Here is a 26,467-nt window from a genome sequence, read left to right on the forward strand (position 1 = left end):
AATTTCCGCGGCAATTCCGCATGTGTGCACATAGCCTCAAATTGATGTTCTCCTATGAAGTTCATCCACAGGCACTCCACAATCACGTTGCACGGTGGGTAGGAGAGCACCATCAGGAGCAACTGATATCATTGTAAATCGTTTTAAATTGCTCTTAAGGCCTCATTCATGTGTTTATTTTTCATATACTTTTTCTATCAGTGATTTTCATGGATACAACACATATCCATTATAATATAAAGTCATGGCCAAAAGTGTTGGCACCCTTGAAAGTGTTACTGTAAATCATGAATTTCTCTCGGAAAATTATTGCAATTACACAAGTTTATTTCCTTTGTGTATATTGGAACAGCACAAAAAACAGAGAAAAAAGGCTAATTGGACATAATTTCACATAAAACCCCCAAAATGGGCCGGACAAATTGTTGGCACCCTCATCTTAATATTTGGTTGCACACCCTTTGGAATAAATAACTGCAATCAATCGCTTCCTGTAACCATCTTACACCTCTCAACTGGAATTTTGGAACCATCCTTCTTTTGCAAACTGCTCAAGGACTCTCATATTTGAAGGGTGCCTTAGCCCAACAGCAATTTTAACCCCTTCACCGCTGTTTCAGGTTTTCATATTTTGCTCCCCCATAAAAAAATTTTATTTTTTTTATTTTTCTGTCAGTATGGCCGTGTGAGGGCTTGACTCTGGCAGGACGAGTTGTACTTTTGAACAATACCATTGATTTTATCATATAATGTACTGGAACACAGGAAAAAGATTCCAAGGGACGCTGAAATTGCTAAAAAAAAGTGCAATTCCAAAGTTTGTTTTAAAAAAAAAAAAAAGTTGCTATCTTCCGAGACCCGTAGCTTCTCCATTTTTGTTGGGGCTCTGGGGCTGGGTGAGGGCTTTTTTGCGCGCCAAGCTGATGTTTTTATCAATACTATTTTGGGGTAGATACAATGTTTTGATTGCATGTTATTGGATTATATTGAAATGTTGCAGCGACCAAAAAACGTATTTCTGGCATTTTTAATTCTTTTTTTTCTTGTTACGTCGTTTACTGATCGGATTAATTTTTATAGTTTGGGCGTTTCTCAGCAGAACTATTACAAATGCAAGGGAGTTTTTAATTGTTTATTTTGAATGGGGCAAAATGGGGGTGATTTGAACTTTTTGTATTTTTAAAAATATATTTGTTTACACTTTTACTTCCTTCAATAGTCTTCTGATCGTTTGTGCTACACCTAGCAGGGCCTCAGCCCTGCTACATGTAGCAGAATTGATCTTCTGCTATGTACGCCGGCTACAGGGCGGTACTCATAGCAGATCGGCAATGACAATTATGGGAGTCTCTTGTCATACCAACCCATCGGCGGCCCACGATCATGTGACGGGGTGCCGATGGCCGGAGCTAGTGATGTGCTTCCAGCATGATCGTGTTAAATGCCGCTGTCAGAGATTGACAGCAGCATTTGACATGTTAACAGTCATGGGTTAATAGCGATTCCACATGTGGATGTTATGGGCACATGACAGCTGTTTACTTCAGCTGTCATGTCCTTTAAAAGATGCGGGCTCAGTTCCGGAGCCTGCATCAAATGGGGAGACATGACCTATGAAGTATGTATACATTATACGTTGTGAAGGGGAAAAGAATGATCTCTCCATAGGTGTTCAAGGGGACTAAGATCCTGACTCATTGCTGGCCACTTCAAAACTCTTCTGTGCTTTGTTTCCATCAATTTCTGGCTGCTTCTTGGAGTATGTTTGGGGTCATTGTCCTGCTGAAAGACCCATGACCTAGAATGCAAACCCAGCTGATGCTGGGCACTACATTGCAACCCAAAATCCTTTGGTAATCTTCAGATTTGATGGTGCCTTGCACACAGTTAAAGGGAATCTGTCACCCCATTTTCGGCCTATAAGGTGCTGCCACCGCCATCAGGGGCTCATCTACAGCATTCTGTAATGCTGTAGAAAATCCCCCGATGTAACCTGAAAGATAAGAAAAATGAGTTATATTATACTCACCCGGGGATCCGGTCCGATGGGTGTCACCGTCCGGCGCCTCCCATCTTCTAGAAATGACGTCCTCCTTCTTACTTCTGCCACGACTTCTGCGCAGGCATACTTTCTCTGCCCTGTTGAGGGCAGAATAAAGTACTGCAGTGCGCAGGCGCCGGACCTCTCTGGCCTTTCCCGGCGCCTGCGCACTGCAGTACTTTACTCTGCCCTCAACAGGGCAGACAAAGTACGCCTGCGCAGGAGACGCGGCAGAAATAAGAAGGAGGACGTCATCTCTAGAAGATGGGAGGCGCCGGTCTGGACCGCGACACCCACCGCACCCGCCCACGCCCCCCGGTGAGTATAATCTAGCTTGTTTTTCTTCTCTTTCAGGTTACATCGGGGGCTTATCTACAGCATTACAGAATGCAGTAGATAAGCCCCTGATGGCGGTGGCCGCAGCTTATAGGCTGAAAATGGGGTGACAGATTCCCTTTAAAGGGGTTTTCCCATGAACAAAGTTAATTTTAACCCCTTAACGTCCAGTGAGGGACATAGCTCGTAGTGGCAGGGTGTCAGTTTCCGCACCAAGACAGGCTGTGTCCATCATGCGTTTAAACTGGCACTGCATGTAAACACGCAGTGAAAGTTCCGTGCCGACAGCTCTCACTGACAGCTGAGCAGCACGGGAAGAGATGCAGGGACTACGGCTGCCTGTCTCTACACCCAGATCGCCGTGATTAGTTAGTCAATCTAGCTGACCGATCACAGGATGATCACACAGGAAATGTTGAAATATCAGCACCTCCCGCCCGATCAGTGCAACAGCTCAGCTCTGCCAGTGGCCAAGCATCTGAACTAACAGCCAGGAGTGGTGTCAGCGCCGCCCCTGACTTTTAACCCCCTAAATGCTGCGATCGAGAACGATTGCAAGATTCAAGAGGGAGGCCGTGAGACGAGAGCTCCCTCAGCCTTCAGATCGGCGCCCTCGCGAAAGCATTGCGGGGCCCGGTCAGAAGTGAAAGTTCAGTTTAGGAACGAAGTAAAAAAGTGAAAAAAAAAAAAGATAAATTACAAAATAATAATAAAATTAATATATTAGACTAATAAATACACATTTTTATGTAAGAAAAAACAAAAAAGTACATGTTTGGTTTCAAAGCGTCCAGAACAACCCAATCTATAAAACTCATTTTTTAACTCTTTCAGTGAACACATAAGAAAAGGCAAACTATGCTTAATCATTATACGGCTTGATAAAAGTGGAATAAAACACAATAAAAAGGAGGAATATAAATAAAAATGGTTTAGCTGAAAATGTCATCTTGTCCTGCAAAAGCAAGCCATCATACAGCTCAATCAGTGGAAAAATAAAAAAGTTCTAGCGCTCAGAATAAAGCAATGCAAAAATAATAATTTTTTCTGTAAAAGTTTTTGTGTACAAGCACCAAAACATAAAAAAACTGTATAAATGTGGTATCGCTGTTATTGTACTGACCCAAAGAGTAAAGCTGCCTTATCAATTTTACCACACGCAAAATGGAAAAAGACAAAACAAAAAACAGCAATTCCTGAATTGCTGTTTTTTGTCATTCTGCCTCCACAAAAATCAGAATAGAAAGCGATCAAAAAAGACACGTGAATGAAAATGGTACCAATAAAAGCGTTTAATTCGTTCTGCAATAAACAAGACCTCACATGATTCTTTTGGAAAAAATATGGAAAAATTATAGCTCTCAAAATATGGGGATGGAGAAACGAGTTTTTGCAATAAAAAGCGTCTTTTAGTGTGTGACAGCTGTGAAACATAAAACCTGATATAAATTTGGTATCACTGGAATCGCACTAACCACTAATAAAGTCAACTAATCACTTACACTGCACGAGGAACAGCATAAAAATAAATTTCTTCACCTGCTGTGGATTTGTTCATTCTACCTCCCAAAGATAAGGCACAGCTCACATTTATTCTGCGCTGAGCGCTTACACCCAGGTTTTTGTGTAAATCTCTGAAGGATGTGATTCAGACGGATCCCCCAGTGTAATATTCCCTATAATGAGGCAGATGGAGGCACTGTGGACACCTTCTGGACTATGGTCCGGCGGTGTCTGTCTTTTTAGGCGTGCATAAAAACGCGGTCCACCACAATTTTGTGTACTTTTGAAAAAAAGTACAACATTGAACAGATGCCAGACAGAATCCAGAGTAAATCTGCTGCCTCATTATAGCTATTGGTTCCCTCGGGAGTTTCATCTGTCACGTCACAAGAAGATTTAGGCTGTGTGCCCACGTTGCCTTTTTTTAAGCGTTTCTGCAGCGTTTGTGCTGGCTCAGATGCTGCAGAAACGCTTAAAAGAAGCTTCAAATTAAATTGCATGCGTTTTTGGCTTTTTGTGCCCATGCATGCGTTTTTAAACGCTCAGGAATCGCTTAGCGGCTAAAAACGCAGCATGCTCATTAATTTCCGCATTGCTGAGCGTTTTTAGCCTTTTCCAATGTTCCCAGAAAACGCCGGAAAAAACGCGCGTCTTTTGTGCAAGAAACGCGCGGAAATAAAACGAGCGTTTTCTGGGAAGGGGATCAGTTTCCTGAGTGTTTAAAACCGCTAACATGGGCACATAGCCTCAGGGTGTGTGCACACGTTGCGGAATCTGCTGCGGAATTTTCCTCGCGGATTTGTCTGAATCCGCAGGTAAATCCGCAGGTCAAAAGACCTGCGGTTTATCTGTAGATTTTCTGAGGATTAGCCTGCGGTTTTCCCCTGCGGTTTGACACCTGTCATGGAGCAGGTGCCAAACCGCTGCGGAATCTGCACAAAGAAGTGACATGCTGCGGATTTGAAACCGCAGCAAATCCGCATGGAAAATTCCGCACCGCAGGGCCAATCCGCAGTAGAATCTGCCAGATTCTGTCATCCCAAACGTTATGTAAAATGTTCCCAACAAAAAAAGCAAGTCTCCACTCATGTCCGTCATCTGTTAACGGAAATAAAGGGGGCTTCACCATTACTGGTAGCACAAAGGCTCTGGAAAAGCTAAATGGCTCCTCACCTGGCAAAAAAAATTCAGCGAATTCCGCTCTCCCAAATTCAAATGCCCCCCCCCTTTGAGCCCCAGTATGAATAAACCACCTTTAGCGTCCACATGTTTGGCAGGGGTATAATTCCCAAAATGGGGTCACTTGAGGGGGGATTCCGCTCTTGTAGCACTTAGTTGCTCTGTATATGGAGTCTGCAAACTATTCTAGGAAAATCTGCTCTCCAGGAGGCAAATGGCGCTCTGTCCCACCCAAATCTCTCTGTATGGCTAATCAGTACTGTATAGCCACATATGGGGTATTTCTACATTCAGCAGAAATTGTGGAACAAATTTTTGTGCCATTTTTACCCATTTTCCTGTGTGAAAATGTAAAATCTGGTGCGAAAACAAAATTTAATTGTTTTCTTCATTTCCCAATGGTATAAAATTTTAGTGACACACCTGTGGTGTCGATATAATCAGTACGCCCCTAGATTAATTCATTGAGAGGTTTAGTTTTTAAAATGGCATCACTTATGAGGAGTTTTGCTACCTCAGGGGCTTTGCCAGTGAGTCATGGCACCCTCAAATCATAGCCTTAAAATCTGCACAATAATATGGAGCTCCTTCCTTTTTGTTTTAACCCACACATGGGGTATTGCCACACTCCGGATAAAATGCACAACAAATTCTGGGGTCCATTTTCTTCAGGTTCCCCTTGAGAAAATAAAAATTTGTGACAAAAAGAAAAATTTTGCGTGAAAATTGTGATTTTTTTTTTTTTTTTCTTTCCATTTTTCTTACCTCTGTGTTATAAACTTCTGTAAAGCACCTGGTGGTTCAAGATGCTCACACGCTTGTAGGAGGTTTCCACTGTGTAGGCACATCAGGGGCTCTTCAAATGTGACATTGGGTCCGCTCTCGATTCCAGCCAATTTTACGTTCAAAAAGTCAAACGCTGCACCTTCATTTCTGAGCCCTGGTGTGTCCCCCAAACAGTGGCTTTCCTCTACACATGCAGTATCGGCGTACTCATGAAAAATTGCACAACAATTTTTGAGGTTGACTTTCTCCTGTTACCCTTGTAAAAATAAAAAAGTTTGGTGCTAAAAGATCATTTTTCTGGAAAAAATATGATTTTTGATTTTCACTGCTCTATGTTATAAACTTATGTGAAGCACCTCAGGGTTCAGGTGACAGGTGTCCTGCAGCAGCTGTAATATGTGCTTATCTCATGTTGCTATTTGCAACTGGAGTTTAGTGAATTTGTTCGGGTCCCTGCTTGTTTGGCAAGCTATAGCGCTTACCGAATAAGCTACAGCAGGAACCTGGATACATGGAGCGCACCAGCTGATCAGCGCCGCAGCTGCATGTGTCGCTGCTGTGTCACTGTCACAGCACATGCATGGCAAGCCTGTGTGTTGGGCTCTCCATGCATGTGTTGTGACTGTCACACAGCAGCGACACATGCAGCTGCGGCGCTGATCAGCTGGTGCGCTCCATGTATCCAGGTTCCTGCTGTAGCTTATTCGGTAAGCGCTATAGCTTGCCAAACAAGCAGGGACCCGAACAAATTCACTAAACTCTATTTGCAACCATGTCAGGTAAATGGTCTCACACTACTTATTCTCCCGGATAAGACCCTATTGCGCTCGTTTTTTCTCCTAAGTCTTTCTCATCAAAATTTATAAAATATATATAAGATCTGTGAAATTTAAAAAAATCACTTTTTTCCCATAAAAATGTTATTTTATCCCCAATTTTTTTATTTTAATGAAGATAGCAGAAGAAAATGGACCACAAAATTTGTGCAATTTCTCCTGAGTTCGCCGATGCCCCATATGTGGTCAAAAACGGCTTTTGAAGCACAGTGCAAAGCTCAGAAGGGAAGAAACGCCCATATTGGAGTTCAGATTTTGCTGGACTGGTTTGCGGGTGCCATGTCACAATGGTACTGTAGAGCCTCTGAGATGCCAGAACAGCAGACCCCCACACCCCATGAGATACCCCATTTTGCAAACTACACCTCTTAATGAATTTATCTAGGGGTGCGGTGATTATATTGACACCACGAGTATGTCACAGAATTTTATACCATTGGGCAGTGAAGAAAAAATAATTACATTTTTGCCACCAAAATTTAGTTTTAGCCTCAAATTTTACATTTTCACACTGGAAAATGGCTAAATATAGCACCAAAATTTGCCCCACAATTTGTGCTAAATGTAGGAAATACCCCATACAGTTGTGGCCAAAAGTATTGACACCCCTGCAATTTTGTCAGATAATACTCAGTTTCTTCCTGAAAATGATTGCAATCACAAATTCTTTGGTATTATTATCTTCATTTATTTTGTCTAAAATGAAAAAACACAAAAGAGAATGAAACAAAAAGCAAAACATTGATAATTTAACACAAAACTCCAAAAATGGGCCAGACAAAAGTATTGGCACCCTCAGCCTAATACTTGGTTGCACAACCTTTAGCCAAAATAACGGCAACCAACCGCTTCCGGTAACCATCAAAGAGTTTCTTACAATGCTCTGCTGGAATTTTAGACCATTCTTCTTTGGCAAACTGCTCCAGGTCCCTGATATTAGAAGGGTGCCTTCTCCAAACTGCCATTTTTAGATCTCTCCACAGGTGTTCTATGGGATTCAGGTCTGGACTCATTGCTGGCCACCTTAGAAGTCTCCAGTGCTTTCTCTCAAACCATTTTCTAGTGCTTTTTGAAGTGTGTTTTGGGTCATTGTCTTGCTGGAAGACCCATGACCTCTGAGGAAGACCCAGCTTTCTCACACTGGGCCCTATATTATGCTGCAAAATTTGTTGATAGTCTTCAGACTTCATAATGCCATGCACACGGTCAATCAGTCCTGTGCCAGAGGCAGCAAAGCAACCCCAAAACATCAGGGAACCTCCGCCATGTTTGACTATAGGGACCGTGTTTTTTTCTTTGAATGCCTCTTTTTTTCTCCTGTAAACTCTATGTTGATGCCTTTGCCCAAAAAGCTCTACTTTTGTCTCATCTGACCAGAGAACATTCTTCCAAAATGTTTTAGGCTTTTTCAGGTAAGTTTTGGCAAACTCCAGTCTGGCTTTTTTATGTCTCGGGGTAAGAAGTGGGGTCTTCCTGGGTCTCCTACCATACAGTCCCTTTTCATTCAGATGCCGACGGATAGTACGGGTTGACACTGTTGTACTCTCGGACTACAGGGCAGCTTGAACTTGTTTGGATGTTAGTCGAGGTTCTTTATCCAACATCCGCACAATCTTGCGTTGAAATCACTTGTCAAATTTTCTTTTCCGTCCACATCTAGGGAGGTTAGCCACAGTGCCATGGGCTTTAAACTTCTTGATGACACTGCGCACGGTAGACACAGGAACATTCAGGTCTTTGGAGATGGACTTGTAGCCTTGAGATTGCTCATGCTTCCTCACAATTTGGTTTCTCAAGTCCTCAGACAGTTCTTTGGTCTTCTTTCTTTTCTCCATGCTCAATGTGGTACACACAAGGACACAGGACAGAGGTTGAGTCAACTTTAATCCATGTCAACTAGCTGCAAGTGTGATTTGGTTATTGCCAACACCTGTTAGGTGCCACAGGTAAGTTACAGGTGCTGTTAATTACACAAATTAGAGAAGCATCACATGATTTTTCGAACAGTGCCAATACTTTTGTCCACCCTCTTTTTTATGTTTGGTGTGGAATTATATCCAATTTGGCTTTAGGACAATTCTTTTTGTGTTTTTTCATTTAAGACAAATTAAATGAAGATAATAATAACAAAAAATTTGTGTTTGCAATAATTTTCAGGAAGAAACTGAGTATAATCTGACAAAATTGCAGGGGTGTCAATACTTTTGGCCACAACTGTATGTGGCTGTATAGTACTGCTTAGCCATACTGCGAGACTCTGAAGGGACAGAGCGCTATTTGCCTCCTGGAGCTCAGATTTACCTAGAATACTTTGTGGATTCCATACACAGAGCCACATATTCAAGACCATTTTGTAAATTACACCCCTTTTGGAATTTATATACAGGTGTAGTGACTATTTTGACTCCATGGGTATTTTCCAGAAACAAGCAGCAGAGGATGTTGCTGAGTAAAAATTGCAAGCTGCCGTTGTAGTGACCAGTATATTGTAGTGACTAGAGATGGGCAAAACCGAACAGTAAATTGCAGGCACTGACACCAAACACAGACTTCATCAGGACGTCCATGTTATTGTTTGGGTTCTGCCTCTGTGCGTGCAAAATCGCCTGGACATATCCATACGTCCAACGTCGGTAAGTACTTAGCGACCAGGACATATGGACACCTACCATGTCGAGAAGGGGTTAGTGAGCCTTGCCACCTGACTTGGGATAAGAAGCCAAACCAGACACTCATTTGAAGACATGTTTTGGAGTCTTGCTACTCATCAGTGCAAAACAGGAAATCTGATGTGGCTGGTTTAGAGGATTCTGACAAATGGTCTGAGGGGTAAAGATTCTGATTGTGTTGAATGCCGAGCTTGCTTAAAGATTTAGGATTACTAGAGTTTATATTCCCTCTGAAGAGTCAATTTGCAAATTTAAATTCCAAGAGGAGCTTTGCATGTCCTGTATATTTCCTTACGCCGACATAGTGCTTTCCAAAGGAAGAAAACTTCCCCTTGATGCAGTATTGAACGTGCCACAAAAATGTCTTTTACATACAGTGGCATGTAAAATTTGGACACCCCTGGTCAAAATTACTAATACTGCAAACAGTTAAGCAAGGTTGAAGATGAAGTGATCTCTAAAAGGCCTAAAGTTAAGGATAACACTTTCCCTTTTGTATTTTATGCAAAAAAAATGCATAGTTTTTTTTTTGCATTTTAAAAAATTACAAAAAGGTAAATTGGCCGATGCAAAAGTTTTAGCGCCCTTGAAGATTTGTGTGCTCAGATAGCTTTGACCAAGGTTTAAGTCCTTTGTTAGCCTGTGAGGGTTATGACTTGTTCACTATCATCGTTAGGAAAGGCCAGGTGATGCAAAATTCCAAGCTTTATAAAAACCCAGCCTCCTCTCACCTTGTGCCAAAAACCGCAGCCATGGGTTCTTCTACACAGCTGCCTAGCACAATGAAAATGGTGGAGGCCCACAAAGCAGGAGAAGGTTATAAGAAGATAGCCGAGCGTTTTCAAGTTGTCCTTTCCTCAGATCGAAATGTAATTAAGAAATAATAGTTAAAGGGAATCTGTTATCAATTTTGGCCAATAAGAGATATGGCCGTCACCTTTCAGGGCTGATATACAGCATTCTATAATGCTGTATATCTGCTCCCAACCCGACCTGTAAGAGTAGAAAAATAAGTTTTATTATACTCACCCGCGGGACGGTCCGGACCGAGGGGTGTCGCAGGTCCAGCGCCTCGCATCTTCATGTGATGCCATCCTCCTCCTTGCTTCGTGCGTCATCCACACAGGCTCCTGCACAGGCATACTTATCTTCTCTGTTGAGGGCAGAGGAAAGTACTGCATTGCGCAGGCATCAAGGTTCTTTGAGCTTTCCCAGAACCTGCGCACTACAGTACTTTGCTCTGCCCTCAACAGAGAAGATAAGTATGCCTGTGCAGGAGCGCGACACAAAGCAAGCTGGAGGACGGCAACACATGAAGATGGGAGGCGCCGGACCAAGAAGAGTGCCACCCCTCGGACCGGACAAGAGAAAAGCCGCTGTGTGAACACTTCTTCCTGTGCCCAGTTCTTTCTATGTAATTCTTCATAATGAGGGAGCCTGCTTGTCTTCTATGTTGCCCATTTGTAGTAGCTTTTATCTGTCAGATTCACTCTGAATATATGAATAAACGCACACACTTCTATGTGAATGTTCCTACCAACTGGTAACTTGTCATGCAAAGTTTCCTATAAGAGAGAAAGGAGAAATGTTCTGAAAGGTTTTAATAGAGAGTGTCAATCTCTTCATTGAGGGCATTCTTTTCTTACAGGTACTAAGGAATCGAACAGATGCACTATACCTTCCAATACCTGTCTTGGCTCAGAGATTTGTAGACACAAAGTCATCAGCGCTCCTTGCCTTTCAATGCTGAAATGAGCTTTGTCAGACAACCCTTAAACCCTTATGTGCCCAGGTTTAATGTTTGCTCTTCACTCACTTTGCTAGCTCTGTGTATAAAGCTGCTTTTTTTCCCGCAGCAAAATTGCAATATTTGAACAAGTGCTCCAGGGGTAAGCGACGCAGTCAAACCGCCACTGGAGTCTGTACTTCATCCATGGAGCAATTGGAGTCATTAATGCAGAAAACACACACAAATATGCATACCTTTATGTGTTTCTGTATATATAATAAATGTATAATGATTTAAATATGTTTCTGTTTTTGGTAGGTGTTGCTGTACAACGTCATTGATGAAGTGTGCTATGTGGCCCTTGCGGATTTTTAGACACAGTACCAATGGTTTTTGCACGAGAAGGACAATCAGCCTCTTTTCTGGCTCACCTACAACTACACAGTGGAGCAAAGTTGTATCTGATGCAGAAAAAATTGTGGGTTATCCAACGTCCTTTATGAGTCTCCGTTGCCTTCTGAGTGATGAACTCAGCAACATCGCAATGCAAGTCCGAAAACTGGTGGGAACTAAGCATCCATTACTGAATACTGCCAGGTAAGGTACTGTGTTCCTACCTCAATACATAGACCTTGTCTAGATGAATAGCTACAGATGAGCTGTTTTCAGTATTATATTTGTGGTGCCTTTACTTCTTGTATTATTTAATTTTCCGTATTGTGACAAATTTTAGTGGTGCTTGTGTTTTCTGTTAAAGCCTTTCTAGGATATCCTTCGAATGGTCAGTATAAGCCTGTATTACTGCCAGAGCAGTCTTCCCAATTCTGCTGGTTGTATTTGGTATCATCCAACAAGCGTTAAGTCACACAAACTATTTAAAGGGAATCTGTCTCCCCCTGGACGAATCTAAGCTATTACTTTGGGCATGCAGGTAATAGAAAGGTTAACCCCTTAATCCCATATGACATACTATCCCGTCCATGTGCCCTGGGACTTAATTCCCAGGGACGGGATAGTACGTCATAGCGATCAGCGGCGCCCACGTGGTGAGTGCCGCTGATCGCGGCCGGGTGTCAGCTGATTATCACAGCTGACACCCGGCACAATGTGTCAGGGGCGGTCACGGACCGCCCCTGACACGTTAACCCCTTGCACACCGCGATCAAACACGATCGCGGTGTACCGGGGGTTAAAGGGAAGCATCGACAGGGAGGGGGCTCCCTCCGTGCTTCCCTGAGCCCCCCACGGCAGCGCAGTGTGCAGCGCTGCTGCGGGGGGGCTCCTTCCCTGCAGGCCCCCGAATCCAAGATGGCGACGGGGACCTTCGGGGGCCTGCAGGGAGCCGGCTTCCTCAGTGCCTGCAAAGCACAAGCAAGGAGGAAGCCTGTGTAGTGCTTGTGACAGATTGCTGATCTGTCACAGTGATCTGTGATGTGACAGATCAGCGATCTGTCACAGGACAGTGATGTCCCACCTGGGACAATGTAATAAAGTTAAAAAAAAAAAAAAAAAAAAAAAAAGTGTTAAAATAATAAAAAAAAAAAATCACCAAATAAATTAGAAAAAAAAAAAATTCCCCCAATAAATTCATTTTTTGGAAATAAAAAAAAACAATAAAAGTACACATATTTGGTATCGCCGCGTCCGTAACGACCTGCCCTATAAAACTGTCCCATTAGTTAACCCCTTTAGCGAACCCCTTAAAAAATAAAAATAAAAATAAAAAACGAAGCAAAAAATAATAATTTATTATCATACCGCCGAACAAAAAGTGCAATAACGTGCGATCAAAAAGACGCATATAAATATCCATGGTACCGCTGAAAACGTCATCTTGTTCTGCAAAAAACGAGCCGCCATACAGCATCATCAGCGAAAAAATAAAAAAGTTATAGCTCGCAGAATAAAGCGATGCAAAAATAATTATTTCTTATATAAAATAGTTTTCATTGCATAAAACCGACAAAACATAAAAAAACGACATAAATGAGGTATCGCTGTAACCGTACTGACCCGAAGAATAAAGCCGCTTTATCAATTTTACCGCAGGCGGAACAGTGTAAACTCACCCCCCCCAAAAGAAATTCATGAAACGCTGGTTTTTGTTCATTCTGCGTCCCAAAAATCAGAATAAAAAGCGATCAAAAAAGTCACGTGCCCGAAAATGGTACCAATTAAAACGTCAACTCGTCCCGCAAAAAATAAGACCTCACATGACTCGGTGGGTCAAAATACGGAAAAATTATAGCTCTCAATATGTGGTGATGCAAAAACTATTTTTACAATAGAAAGCGTCTTTTAGCGTGTGACAGCTGCCAAACATAAAAACCCGTCATAAATAGTAAATCAAACCCCCCCGTTATCACCCCCTTAGTTAGGGAAAAATAATAAAATTAAAAGAAAATGTAATTATTTCCATTTTCCCATTAGGGATAGGGCTACGGTTAGGGCTGAGATTAGGGTTAGGGGTGTGTTGGGGTTAGGGTTGGAGTTAGAATTGGGGGGTTTCCACTGTTTGGGCACATCAGGGGCTCTCCAAATGCAACATGGAGTCTGATCTCAATTCCAGCCAATTCTGAGTTGAAAAGTCAAATGGTGGTCCTTCCCTTCCAAGCTCTGCCATGCGCCCAAACAGTGTTTTACCCCCACATATGGGGTATCAGCCTACTCAGGACAAATTGCAAAACAACTTTTGGGGTCCAATTTCTCCTGTTACCCTTTTTTTGTGGAAAAAAAATGATTTTTTTTATTTTCACGCCCGGGCGTTATAAACTTCTGTGAAGCACTTGGGGGTTCAAAGTGCTCACCTCACACATCTAGATAAGTTCCTTAGGGGGTCTAGTTTCCAAAATGGGGTCATTTGTGGGGGGTTTCCACTGTTTAGGTACATTAGGGGCTCTCCAAAGGCAATATGACACCCGCAGACCATTCCATCAAAGTCTGCATTCCAAAACGTCACTACTTCCCTTCCGAGCCCTGACGTGTGCCCATAAAGTAGTTTTCTCCCACATATGGGGTGTCAGCGTACTCAGGACAAATTGGACAACAACTTTTGGGGTCCAATTTCTCCTGTTACCCTTGGGAAAATAAAAAAAAATGGGGACTAAATGATCATGTTTGTGGAAAAAATACGATTTTTTTATTTTCACTGTGAAGCACTGGAGGGGTCAAAGTGCTCACCACGCATCTAGATAAGTTCCTTGGGGGGTCTAGTTTCCAAAATGGGGTCACTTGTGGGGGGATTCTACTGTTTAGGTACATCAGGGGCTTTCCAAACGCGACATGGTGTCCGATCTCAATTCCAGCCAAAAACGTCAAATGGCGCTGCTTCTCTTCCGAGCTCTGCCATGCGCCCAAATAGTGGTCTACCCCCACATATGGGGTATCAGCGTACTCAGGACAAATTGCACAATAACTTTTAGGGTCCTGTTACCCTTGGGAAAGCAACAGTGCTAACAGTGTTGCCCCATATTTTTAGGAGCCTGAAGCAGTTTAATGATGTTCAAAAGCCTGAGCCATAAGCACAGTGAGTAATTTTTACATAGTAATGCATATTTTCATTCATTCAGGTGGCGGATTTAATGGCAGAATCCACCTAAAAAAACGACGTTAGCACATACCCTAAGGCTGTGTGCACACGCTGCGGAAAAGGTGCGGATTCATCCGCGCGGATTTTGTACAATCCGCAGGTGAAACCGCAGGTCAAAAGACCTGCGGTTTTACCTGCGGATTGCTCTGCGGTTTTGCCCTGCGGTTTTTCATCTCCACAATGGAGGAGATGGCAAACCGCAGGAGAATCCGCAGAAAGAATTGACATGTCAATTCTTTCTGCGGATTGAAAACCGCAGATAATCCGCGCGGAAAATTCCGCACCGTCTGCACTGCGGTTTTTGATTCCCATAGGGAATCATTGTACTGTACACCGCAGCAGAAACTGCTGCGGGTCCGCAGCGGCCAAAACCGCTGCGGAACCGCAGCAAAATCCGCAGCGTGTGCACACAGCCTAACACATTAGGAGGTCTATTAAATTGTATTGGGATATAGTCCTTTTATGAGATTGTTATGAATGCAACAAGCATAGATCATGCCTCACATTCTTCATTATTAAAGCACTCTGTATACTGGAGCATTCAAACATTAACCCCTTCCCGACCTGTGACACAGCGTATGCCTCATGAAAGTCGGTGCCAATCCGACCTGTGACGCATATGCTGTGTCATGGGGGAAATCGCGTTCCTGCGGGTCGTCACTGTAAGGTCACCCGACCTGCAGGTACAGGGGACTTTGTACTTCACCCCAGGGGGGGTGTGGCTTAGCCCCCCTGTGGCTACGATTGCTCTGATTGGCTATTTCACTTTTAACAGCTAATCAGAGTAATTGTAATATTTCACCAATGAAATTTGGTGAAATATTACAATCCAGCCATGGCTGATGCTGCAATAGCAGGTTAGTGTTAGAATTAGGGTTGGGGTTGGAATTAGGGTTAAGATTAGGGTTAGGGGTGTGTTAGGGTTGGGATTATGGTTAGGCTTGTGGTTAGGGTTAGCGTTGGGATTAGGGTTGTGGTTGGGTTAGGGGTGTGTTGGGGTTAGGGTTAAGTTAGAATTCAGGGGTTTCCACTATTTAGCTAAATAGCCCTCCTTTTGCCCCATTCAAAATAAACCAATAAAAAAATCAAGCTTACACATATTTGGTATCGCCACGTTCAGAATCGCGTAATCAATAAAAAGAAGGATTAACCTGATTGATAAACGGCATAGCGAGAAAAAAAGTCAAAACGCCAGAATTACGTTTTTTTGGTCGCCGCGACATTGCATTAAAATTCAATAATGGGCGATCAAAAGATCGTATCTGCACCAAAATGATATCATTACAAAACGTCAGCTCGCACGCAAAAAATAAGCCTTCACCCGACACGAGATCATGGAAAATGGAGACGCTACGGGTATTTTATTTATTTTTTTTTTTTAAAGGGAATCTCACCCCATTTTTCGAGTATCAGCAGCTGGCACCGCCATCGGGGGCTTATCTACAGCATTCTGTAATGCTGTAGATAAGCCCCCGATGTAACCTGAAAGATAAGAAAACTGAGTTATATTATACTCACCCAGGGGCGGTCCGGTCTTGGTCTGATGGGTGTTGCAGTCCGGCGCCTCCCGTCTTCTAACGTGTTTGGCGTCTATGATCTCGTAATGACCTGGAGAATCATACTGGCAGGTCAGTTTTAGCATTTAGTGAAAAATAAGTGTGCGATTGCACTTTTTTTGCAATTTCACCGCGCTTGGATTTTTTTTCCCATTTTCTAGTACACGACATGGTAAAACCAATGGTGTCATTTAAAAGTACAACTCTTCCCGCAAAAAATAAACCCTCACATGACCATATTGACGGAAAAATAAAAAAGTTATAGCTCTTGGAAGAAGGGGAGCGAAAAACGAAAACACAAAAACGAAAATACCTCCGGGGTTAATCTAGGGGTGAAGTGATCATATTGACACTACAGGTGTGTCACAGAAGTTTATACCATTTGGCAGTGAAAAATAATTACATTTTTCCCTTCACCCATGACTGCACACCTGAGAGAGGGATCCGCCCTGCCAGGACAGGAACCTACTGAAATATAAGGGGCGGTACCTCTCCCCCGCTTCAGTTGGGTTCCTATACTGTATGGGAATTCGGTACTGACGGCGGCGGTGCCAGTCATAGGAGAAGGAAAAGGTCCTGGGTCCATCCCAGCATGAGAAGAACAGGGTTCATACCTGTAGTGTGGGGCATCCGGAATCGCAGTCCATGGGTCCCCCTGTGGCTTGCTGTTCGTGCGGGTTCAGGCGGCATCTTCAGGAGGGGGCCTGATGGGAATCCGCCGCGCCTCCCTCTCCTTGCGCCCCCCGAGCCGGCTCACCCTGAATCAGAGTGTGGAGGAGTGGGGGGGGAGACTTCCAGGTGCCGCTGACGCCACGGGTGCCGCAAGGAATTATGGGAGCGCGCCTTGCTGACGTCAGATATTCGCCGGGAACATGGCACCCAGTGCAATGACGGCCGGCTTTTTTTGTAGAAAGGAACTAGCGAACCGCCAGGTGGTCGCAGGAGGAGGGGCATATCTCACCCGGACTGAGGGGGCCTATTTTAAGGCAGACACTAAGGGATCAGGCTGCCAGTTAGATGGAGTCAGAGCAGCGGCAGTCACTACCGCCACCACCTCCAGCATAATCTACGGCTCACCGACAGCAGGATCGCAAAGGAGAAGGCCAGTCAAGTGCCGGAAGCAGCAGTTGTCCCAGCCTCAGGTCTGGGGACTCCTCTGTGTCCAGAGAAGACTCGTTACGTGTTCCTCCACAGCCTCCGAGTCCGTAACCCTTGGTTATCAGCGGTTGGTGAGTGATCTTCGTGAATGTTAGCTAGGTGATTAATAAGCTCCTATTCTGCTTGAATATTTAGGAAAGGACTAAGAAATGTTAGGAATCTGGTTTTTACCATGCCTATGCAGGAATCCAGATTCTCACATTTTTCTCCAGAGGCTAAGTCCTTTGTGCCATCTTCTGAGCATGCTCATGGAGTCAGGTGCTCAGGTCCTGGTCTGGATCCTATTGGCTCCTTTTGGAGACCTGGAGATTTCCGGCAGGTCCCGTACGCTATAAAAAGTGCGCATGGCCGTTCCGCCATGCGCTAGTATTTTCATACGGCTGCTCTATGTATAGTGATGGATGCTTGGACTGGTGACTGAATTATTAAGAACCCCTTCCCTCTGATAATACGTCTGTGTGAGTGTTTGGGCATCAGCCAGTATTAGCGCCAGCGTGCTCAAGCTTCATCTTTGCCAGCAGCTAGCGTCCTGCATCTCGCTTGCAGCATAGCGGTGCTTTATCTGCGGCTCAGTTCACGCCGCGCTGCGGTTGCAGCCTGTCGGGCGTTCGCAGTTGCCACGTTCCGCATCCTATTTTTACGGTAGGTCTAGAAGGAGTAGTCCTGGTGTTTAAGGCTACTTCTGTGACCTTTAATACTGTATCTGCATCGCTGGAAGTCTGTGACCCTGTACAGACTCAGCGTTATTTATGCTTTTGTTTGCAGCTCTGTGCATATAACAGAGTCTGCTTCAGTGCACTTGGTGCAGCTAAAACCCTGTGCACATTACTGCCTTATTGCTCTGCCTCTTTTAGCAGCGGTTATTCCATCCACCGCGCGGTGGACCCCGAGTGGCGAAGGCACTTTATTTATTTTTTATTTAGTGTCTTCCGCCACTCATAACAAGAAATCTGGAGCAAAGAATGATAAGAGTCTGTGCCCTGTGTAAAAGCCCCCTAACGGAGTATTGGCAGAAGGACTTATGTTCCAACTGCGTCCAGAGAACCATTGCGGAGGAGACCCCAAATTTTGCAGCTAGCCTTAGGTCGGCTATTAGGTCAGAAGTCGAGGGCTCCCTGAAAAACCTATTAAGGAAAGGGAAGAAGAGGTTTAAAGATTTTCCATCTAACTCTTTCTCGGTCTCATCTCAGGGTCAAGTGCAGGCTGAATCCCCTTCTTACTCCTCAGATAGTGATACAGGAGGTAAACCATGTTTTCCCATAGAAGACACTGACGGTCTCCTTAAAGCCATCAGGATAACGATGGGCCTAAAGGTAATAAAAATGGCTAAGTCCCTGGAAGGTGTTATGTTTGGGGGATTGCAGGCTAACAGCTAGAACAGCTGGGTTATCGAATGCCGCAAGACGCGCTTTATGACTGCAGTGTGGGGTACAGCACGCAAGCATCCCATAAGCAAAGCATCACAGAAGATAAGCATCCAGCAAAACGGCAGTTATACATGGCATGGAATTAACATTCATCTTCTCTCTTCACACAGGTAATCAACTGAGCCACCCTGCATGTATTTACTCCATTCACTGCCAGCAAGCAGCCTGAATGATACAACTTCCCACCTCTGCTGCCTCTATTTCTCTGCTGTAATATATCCAAATGGTAATCAACTGAGCCACCCTGCATGTATTTACTCCATTCACTGCCAGCAAGCAGCCTGAATGATACAACTTCCCACCTCTGCTGCCTCTATTTCTCTGCTGTAATATATCCAAATGGTAATCAACTGAGCCACCCTGCATGTATTTACTCCATTCACTGCCAGCAAGCAGCCTGAATGATACAACTTCCCACCTCTGCTGCCTCTATTTCTCTGCTGTAATATATCCAAATGGTAATCAACTGAGCCACCCTGCATGTATTTACTCCATTCACTGCCAGCAAGCAGCCTGAATGATACAACTTCCCACCTCTGCTGCCTCTATTTCTCTGCTGTAATATATCCAAATGGTAATCAACTGAGCCACCCTGCATGTATTTACTCCATTCACTGCCAGCAAGCAGCCTGAATGATACAACTTCCCACCTCTGCTGCCTCTATTTCTCTGCTGTAATATATCCAAATGGTAATCAACTGAGCCACCCTGCATGTATTTACTCCATTCACTGCCAGCAAGCAGCCTGAATGATACAACTTCCCACCTCTGCTGCCTCTATTTCTCTGCTGTAATATATCCAAATGGTAATCAACTGAGCCACCCTGCATGTATTTACTCCATTCACTGCCAGCAAGCAGCCTGAATGATACAACTTCCCACCTCTGCTGCCTCTATTTCTCTGCTGTAATATATCCAAATGGTACAACTCCATACTTCTGCTGCTTGACCATTTTGCTGCATATTTAAATGTGCTTGCTAAAGCTTTGGTATAATTCATTTGTTGCACTGTATGTAATACTTACTGCTTTAGATCTGTGACTGGGGCCTTTCTAGATCTTATCAGGTGGAAGGTGCTATAGCATTTTGCCACATCTTGGTCTAGTGCCTTTGATCATCTAACCATCCCCTGGTGTGCTGGCCCCAGCTGCCAAATTATACCCAACCATCTCCCACAATCCCTCTCTCCTGACCCTGTAGTGTGGCCTATATATGTAGTAGTTGCTAAGGGGAAGCACGCAGTGTGGGGTACAGCACGCAAGCATCCCATAAGCAAAGCATCACAGAAGATAAGCATCCAGCAAAATGGCAGTTATACATGGCAGTTAGTCAGGGCAGGAGTCAGGTAACCCACACCTTGCCTTCCCCTTTAACCATGTGCTTTATTTTTATCCTCCTGTGTTCCCTTGCCATCCACATTCATCACCCTATCCCCCCTCCATCACGACTCATACACATCAGCCCTCTATACTTCCCTCTCCCATGTACAGCTCCCACACACTCCTCACCTTCCTGAGAAACCTCAGCCCATCTTGCCCAAACACATCGCAGAAAAAAACTACTTACAATTCCAACAACTATTGGCTCTTTATCTTCCTTCTCCTACTGATTTCAGGGGACATCTCCCCCAACCCTGGTCCACCATCCCCCAACCTCGACCCCTACCCTACCTCATATCGAAACCACAATAATCTGATTAACATTACTTGCACTCCCTCATCTCAATCTTTTAATTGTGCCCTCTGGAATCCACGGTCTGCTTGTAACAAGCTTCCTTTCCTACACAACTACTTTCTGAACAACTCTCTTAATCTGTTGGCCCTCACTGAAACCTGGATTCAGGATTCTGACACTGTCTCTCCTGCTGCCATTTCCTACGGTGGCTTACAATTCTCTCACTCCCCGAGACCCACAAACAGACCTGGTGGTGGAGTTGGCATACTCCTGTCCCCACAATGCACTTTCCAGGTCATCCCCCCAGTCCCATCACTCTTATTCCCTTCTTTTGAGGTCCACACCATCAGGCTCTTCCGTCCCCTCTCCCTCAGGGTAGCGGTCATATACCAGCCCCCAGGCTCACCCACCCTCTTCCTTGACCACTTTTCAGCCTGGCTGCCACACTTCATGTCCTCAGAACTACCAACCCTCATCCTGGGAGACTTCAACATCCCCATTAACAGCCCTAATTCCACATCTGCATCCCAACTTCTATCACTAACCACCTCTCTAGGCCTCTCACAGCTTTCAACCTCTGAGACACATAAGGACGGTAACACCCTTGATCTGGTCTTCTGCCGGCTCTGTTCAATCTCCCACCTAAACAACTCACCGCTTCCACTCTCTGACCACAACATTCTCTCCTTCACGCTCACAAATCCTCGCCCACCCCAGCTCATTCCTACCTACCACACAGTCATAAATCTACAAGCTATTAACCCTCAGACACTTTCAGATTCCCTACACTCATCTCTGTCCCCAATCTCCTCTCTTTCCTGTCCTAATCTGGCTGTTCATCACTACAATGACACTCTTAGAAGCACCCTTGACCAAGTAGCTCCCCTCACCCTCAGAACCTCCAAACACAGAGTAAAAGAGCCCTGGCTCACATCGCAAACTCAACTTCTCCAGCGATGCTCCAGGAGTGCTGAACGCCTATGGAGAAAAACCCGCACACCAGAAGACTTCATCCACTTCAAATTTATGTTAAGAACCTATAACGCTGCCCTTCACCTTGCCAAACAGACCTACTTCACCACCCTGATCTCCTCACTAGCCAACAACCCCAAGAAACTTTTTGACACTTTTCACTCCCTCCTCAGGCCAAAAGCACAAGCCCCTATCACAGACATTTGTGCTGATGACCTGGCCTCCCACTTTACAGAAAAAATAGATAATATCCGTCAAGAAATCTGCTCCCAACCACCAAGTGCTGTGACTCCCATCCCTTCCTACATCTCCCCTGGCTCACTCTCCACATTTGATCCCATAACAGAAGAAGAAGTCTCCAGACTCCTCTCTTCTTCTCGTCCGACTACATGCACTACCGACCCCATTCCCTCACATCTCCTCCAGTCTCTCTCTCCAGTCGTCACAACCCACCTAACTACAATCTTTAATCTCTCCCTCTCCTCGGGCATTTTCCCATCCTCCTTCAAACACGCCATCGTTACTCCACTACTAAAGAAACCTGCTCTCGACCCATCCTGCACAAACAACTACAGACCAGTCTCCAATCTCCCCTTCATCTCTAAACTTTTGGAACGCCTAGTTTACTCCCGCCTTACCCGTTACCTCTCCATTCACTCCCTTCTAGACCCTTCACAGTCCGGCTTCCGCCCCCTACATTCGACTGAAACTGCACTCATCAAAGTGACCAATGACCTTCTGACAGCAAAACGTAACGGTGACCACTCTCTGCTCATTCTTCTTGACCTATCTGCAGCTTTCGATACTGTTGACCACCATCTCCTACTCTCTAGGCTCCAGTCACTAGGCATTAAGGACACTGCACTCTCCTGGTTCTCTTCCTATCTCTCTGACCGCTCCTTCAGTGTTTTGTTCTCTGGCTCCACGTCATCTCCTCTTCCTCTTGCTGTCGGGGTACCTCAGGGCTCAGTCCTTGGCCCCCTTCTTTTCTCTCTCTACACGGCCCCAATTGGACAGACCATCAGCAGATTTGGCTTTCAGTACCATCTTTATGCTGATGACACACAACTATACACGTCTTCCCCCGACCTTACCCCCGCTGTACTACAGAACGCCAGTGACTGTCTGTCCGCAGTCTCCAATATCATGTCCGCTCTCTATCTGAAACTCAACCTCTCCAAAACTGAACTTCTTCTGCTCCCGCCGTCTACTAACCTCCCTAAATCTGACATTTCCTTCTCCGTGGGTGGTACCACAATAACACCCCGGCAGCAGGTGCGCTGTCTGGGTGTTATGTTTGACACCAATCTCTCCTTTACATCCCATATACAATCCCTTGCCCGCTCTTGCCGCTTACACCTAAAGAACATCTCTAGAATCCGCCCTTTTCTCACTATGGAAACAACAAAAACCCTCACTGTTGCATTGATCCACTCTCGCCTGGATTACTGCAACGCTCTATTAATTGGCCTCCCCGTCACTCGACTATCCCCTCTCCAGTCCATACTCAATGCAGCAGCCAGGATCGTCCATCTGGGTAATCGGTACTCGGACGCGTCCGCTCTTCGCCAGTCCTTACATTGGCTGCCCATTCATTATAGGATCCAATTCAAAGTACTTGTTCTCACCCACAAAGCTCTCCACAGTGCGGCACCCCCTTACATCTCTTCTCTCATTTCTGTCTATCGGCCTAGCCGATCGCTGCGCTCTGCAAACGACTTTCGACTAACCTCTGCACTAATCCGTACCTCCCACTCCCGACTCCAAGACTTCTCCCGTGCTGCTCCTATCCTCTGGAATGCTCTACCCCAAGAAATCAGGACTATCCACAATTTGCATAGTTTTAGGCGCTCCCTCAAAACACACCTGTTCAGAGCGGCCTATCACATTCACTAATCAAAGTCATTCTCTGTGTAAGTGTGCGTGCGTAGCCCATTCACTATCTCCATCCATCCTTCACTCCTGCAAGATGGCTGGACCTTCATTGTAAATACACCATTGTAAATACACACCTGTACTCTGTATCTCCCTCACCTCATTGTAGATTGTACGCTCTCACGAGCAGGGTCGTCTTATTTCGTCTTATTTTGCTTTAATTATTGTATTGTTAGCGTTGTTACTTATGACTTGTGTTTTGAAACTGTTAAACTGTAAAGCGCTGCGGAATATGTTGGCGCTATATAAATAAATATTATTATTATTATTATTATGACTTAAAGGCTGCCCAGGTCCAAGCTGTGCGCTCTGCCATGTGATTACCACTTTATGTTCGGGAAGAATCTACTCGCCCCTCTTCTTTTTTTATTTTTTAAACTATTTTTATTAATTTAACAATTTTAACAACAAGGAAAAGGTAGAGTTACAGTATATTTGTGACATTAAGCCAAAATCCCACCTTTCTCCCCCCCCTTCCTACAATCGTCATCATTTGAAAGGATTCCTTAAATTGGTGCTTGTCCACTGATACTTTGTAGCAGGTACCATCTGGTGCTCTCAAATTGCTTCTTAAGTCTGTTCCTAGATTCTGTATCCAAGGATGGAACAAAAAACGACCGTCTGGTGAAGAACTTCTCTGTTAATTTTTCTTTGTTGGTCAAGGTTTCCAACCAGTCCATTTTAAACAGAAAATGAATTTTTGTCAATATTAACGATTTTGATGGAACATTGGAGTGTAACCATTGATGTAATATACTTTTCCTTACTGCTGAGGCCCAAATCACTAACATGGCTTTGGTGTGCTTTGGCAATACTCTTTGGGTCTCCTCTAGGATATTAAAAATAGCCCATTGTGGGCTAAGAGGGAACTCAAAACCACTCAATTGTTGCAACTCAAAGTGGATCTCACGCCACAACTTTTGAATTTTTGGACAACCCCACATATGATGGAAAATGTCAGTATTATGTAGACCACATTTTACGCATTGATATGGATTTGTGGGAGACATTCTAGATTAGACGTACGGGTAATATAAGCCCTATGTAGCAATAATATGGCCATATCTGTGTAACCATTATATGGAATAACTTTCCTTTGTGTCTCAGTAGCTTCTAATATATCTCCCACCTCCAGACCTTCCATGTCCCGTACCCATCTCGCCGGACCCGAGGTTTTGGCCTCCCAAGACCATTCCTTCCGCAGAGTGGAGTATATGGTACTAGTTGACACCAAGTGAGCCCTGCCCTTTCTGAGAAGGATATCCAATTTATCGCCCAAACACTCACTCCGTCTGCTAACTATAAACCTAAGAACCAGACTGCGTGCTTGCAGGAATAAGAACGGCCGTCCTTCAAATATGGGATAACGGGATACTGCCTCGTCAAAAGTGATCATAGAGAAACTATGGTCTAATAGATCCACCCCAAGAACGCATTTTTGTTGCGCCATAGTTTTATAAATTTTTGGCGGTTTATCTTTCAAAAACAATGGGTTACCCAGAAAAGGCTGGAAAGGTGACAGTCTACCATTCAAGTTACACAATTTCCTCCCTCTTCTCCAAGACAGAATAGTTTGCCACAATATTGGATGATCTCTAATTTCATCAGGGAGTTCCTCGTTAGTCAGATGTAACAAGGCCATTAATGAAATATGTGGGTAAATCTGCCCCTCTAGGTGAGTATTGGCGAAGTGGGATGTCCCCTGCATCCAATCTATTACATATCGTAAATTGGCTGCTATGTTATATCGGGGAAGTTAATGCCTCCCTCAGATCTTGGGAGTTGTAATTTACATAACCCAATACGTGAACGACCCCCCCACTCCCCATATAAACTATCGAAATGTCCTATTCAAAAGGTTAATGTCCGATTTTGATAACAGAAGTGGTAATGTTTGAAATAAATATAATAATTTAGGAAAAATTATCATTTTAATTAAGTGATATTTCCCAGTAAAAGACAAAATGAAATGTTTCCAGGAGTTGAGGACGCTAGTAACCTTATTAATAATGGGTCCATAATTAAGGCAATACAATTTATGTGGATCTGCTGTAAGTCTGATACCTAGATATCCAATAGACTCACTCCTCCATTGAAAGGAGAACCAGCTCTCATCTATTCTGCCCGCCCTGAATATCGCTAATGCTTCTATCGTGACTTATTATAATTAATTTTAAAGCCAGTAAGATGTCCAAATTCTTTAACTGTTGAGATTATGGTTGGAATAGCTTGGGTTGGGTTGGCAATAAATAGTAAAATATAATCTGCAAAAGCCAATAATTTTGTTTCCGTGCTCCCTGTAGGAATCCCATGGAAATCCGGCATAGTTTGAAGAGTTCTCAACAAGGGATCTAATGCTAAGTTAAACAATAATGGGGACAGTGGGCATCCCTGCCTCGTACCCCTCTGAATGGCAAAGGGCTCCGATAAAGTGTTGTTTATAAAAAGCCTAGATATGGGGTCCCTATATAATAATTTAATAGCATTGTAGAACCATGACCCAAACCCTCTCACCTCTAACAGCTTATATAAATAATTCCAGGAAACTCTATCAAAGGCCTTATCTGCGTCAAGACCCATCCCCTCGCCCCTCTTCTTAATAAAAAAAACAGACTGTTCTTTCAGGACGATCATAAATCTCAGAGGTTACAATCGATGGGTGGAAAATCATACCTTCTAAATGGAGTCAGTGACTACAGCCATAAAACTCCTACATCACAACTGTTTTATGGCGGTAGTCGATTTAAAGGATACCTATTATCACATTCCCATCCATCCAAGCTATCAAAAATATTTGAGGGTGGCCCTATACATCCAGGCCAATCTTAGGCATTTTGAATTCAGGGCCCTTTGGACTGTCAGTAGCCCCGAGGGTGTTCACCAAAGTCATAGCGGAGATGACAGCCTTCTTCCGAATCCAGAACACAATTATAGTGCCCTATCTGGACGACTTCCTGATAGTGGGGGGTTCGGAGGACCATTGTGCTATACAGTTGGGACAGGTGACCAAAACCCTTTAAGAATTGGGGTGGATGATAAATACCCAAAAATCAAGATTGCAACCCCTGAGGAGGCAG

The 26,467-nt window shown here is 44.2% G+C and overlaps 1 protein-coding gene across 2 annotated transcripts in view; it reads left to right on the forward strand.

Annotated features, from left to right (window-relative positions):
- Positions 1-26,467, forward strand: part of PDSS2 (decaprenyl diphosphate synthase subunit 2) — a 353,108-nt gene that overhangs the window by 66,314 nt on the left and 260,327 nt on the right. For both annotated transcript variants that reach the window (XM_073576076.1, XM_073576077.1), the window contains exon 2: positions 11,398-11,676. In XM_073576076.1, the coding sequence (XP_073432177.1) occupies positions 11,398-11,676 (279 nt within the window). The remainder of the gene's footprint in view (positions 1-11,397; positions 11,677-26,467) is intronic.

Source organism: Dendrobates tinctorius, unplaced genomic scaffold, assembly GCF_039654945.1.
Source record: "Dendrobates tinctorius isolate UK_male_01 unplaced genomic scaffold, ASM3965494v1 ptg000046l, whole genome shotgun sequence".
Taxonomy (NCBI): Eukaryota; Metazoa; Chordata; class Amphibia; order Anura; family Dendrobatidae; genus Dendrobates; species Dendrobates tinctorius.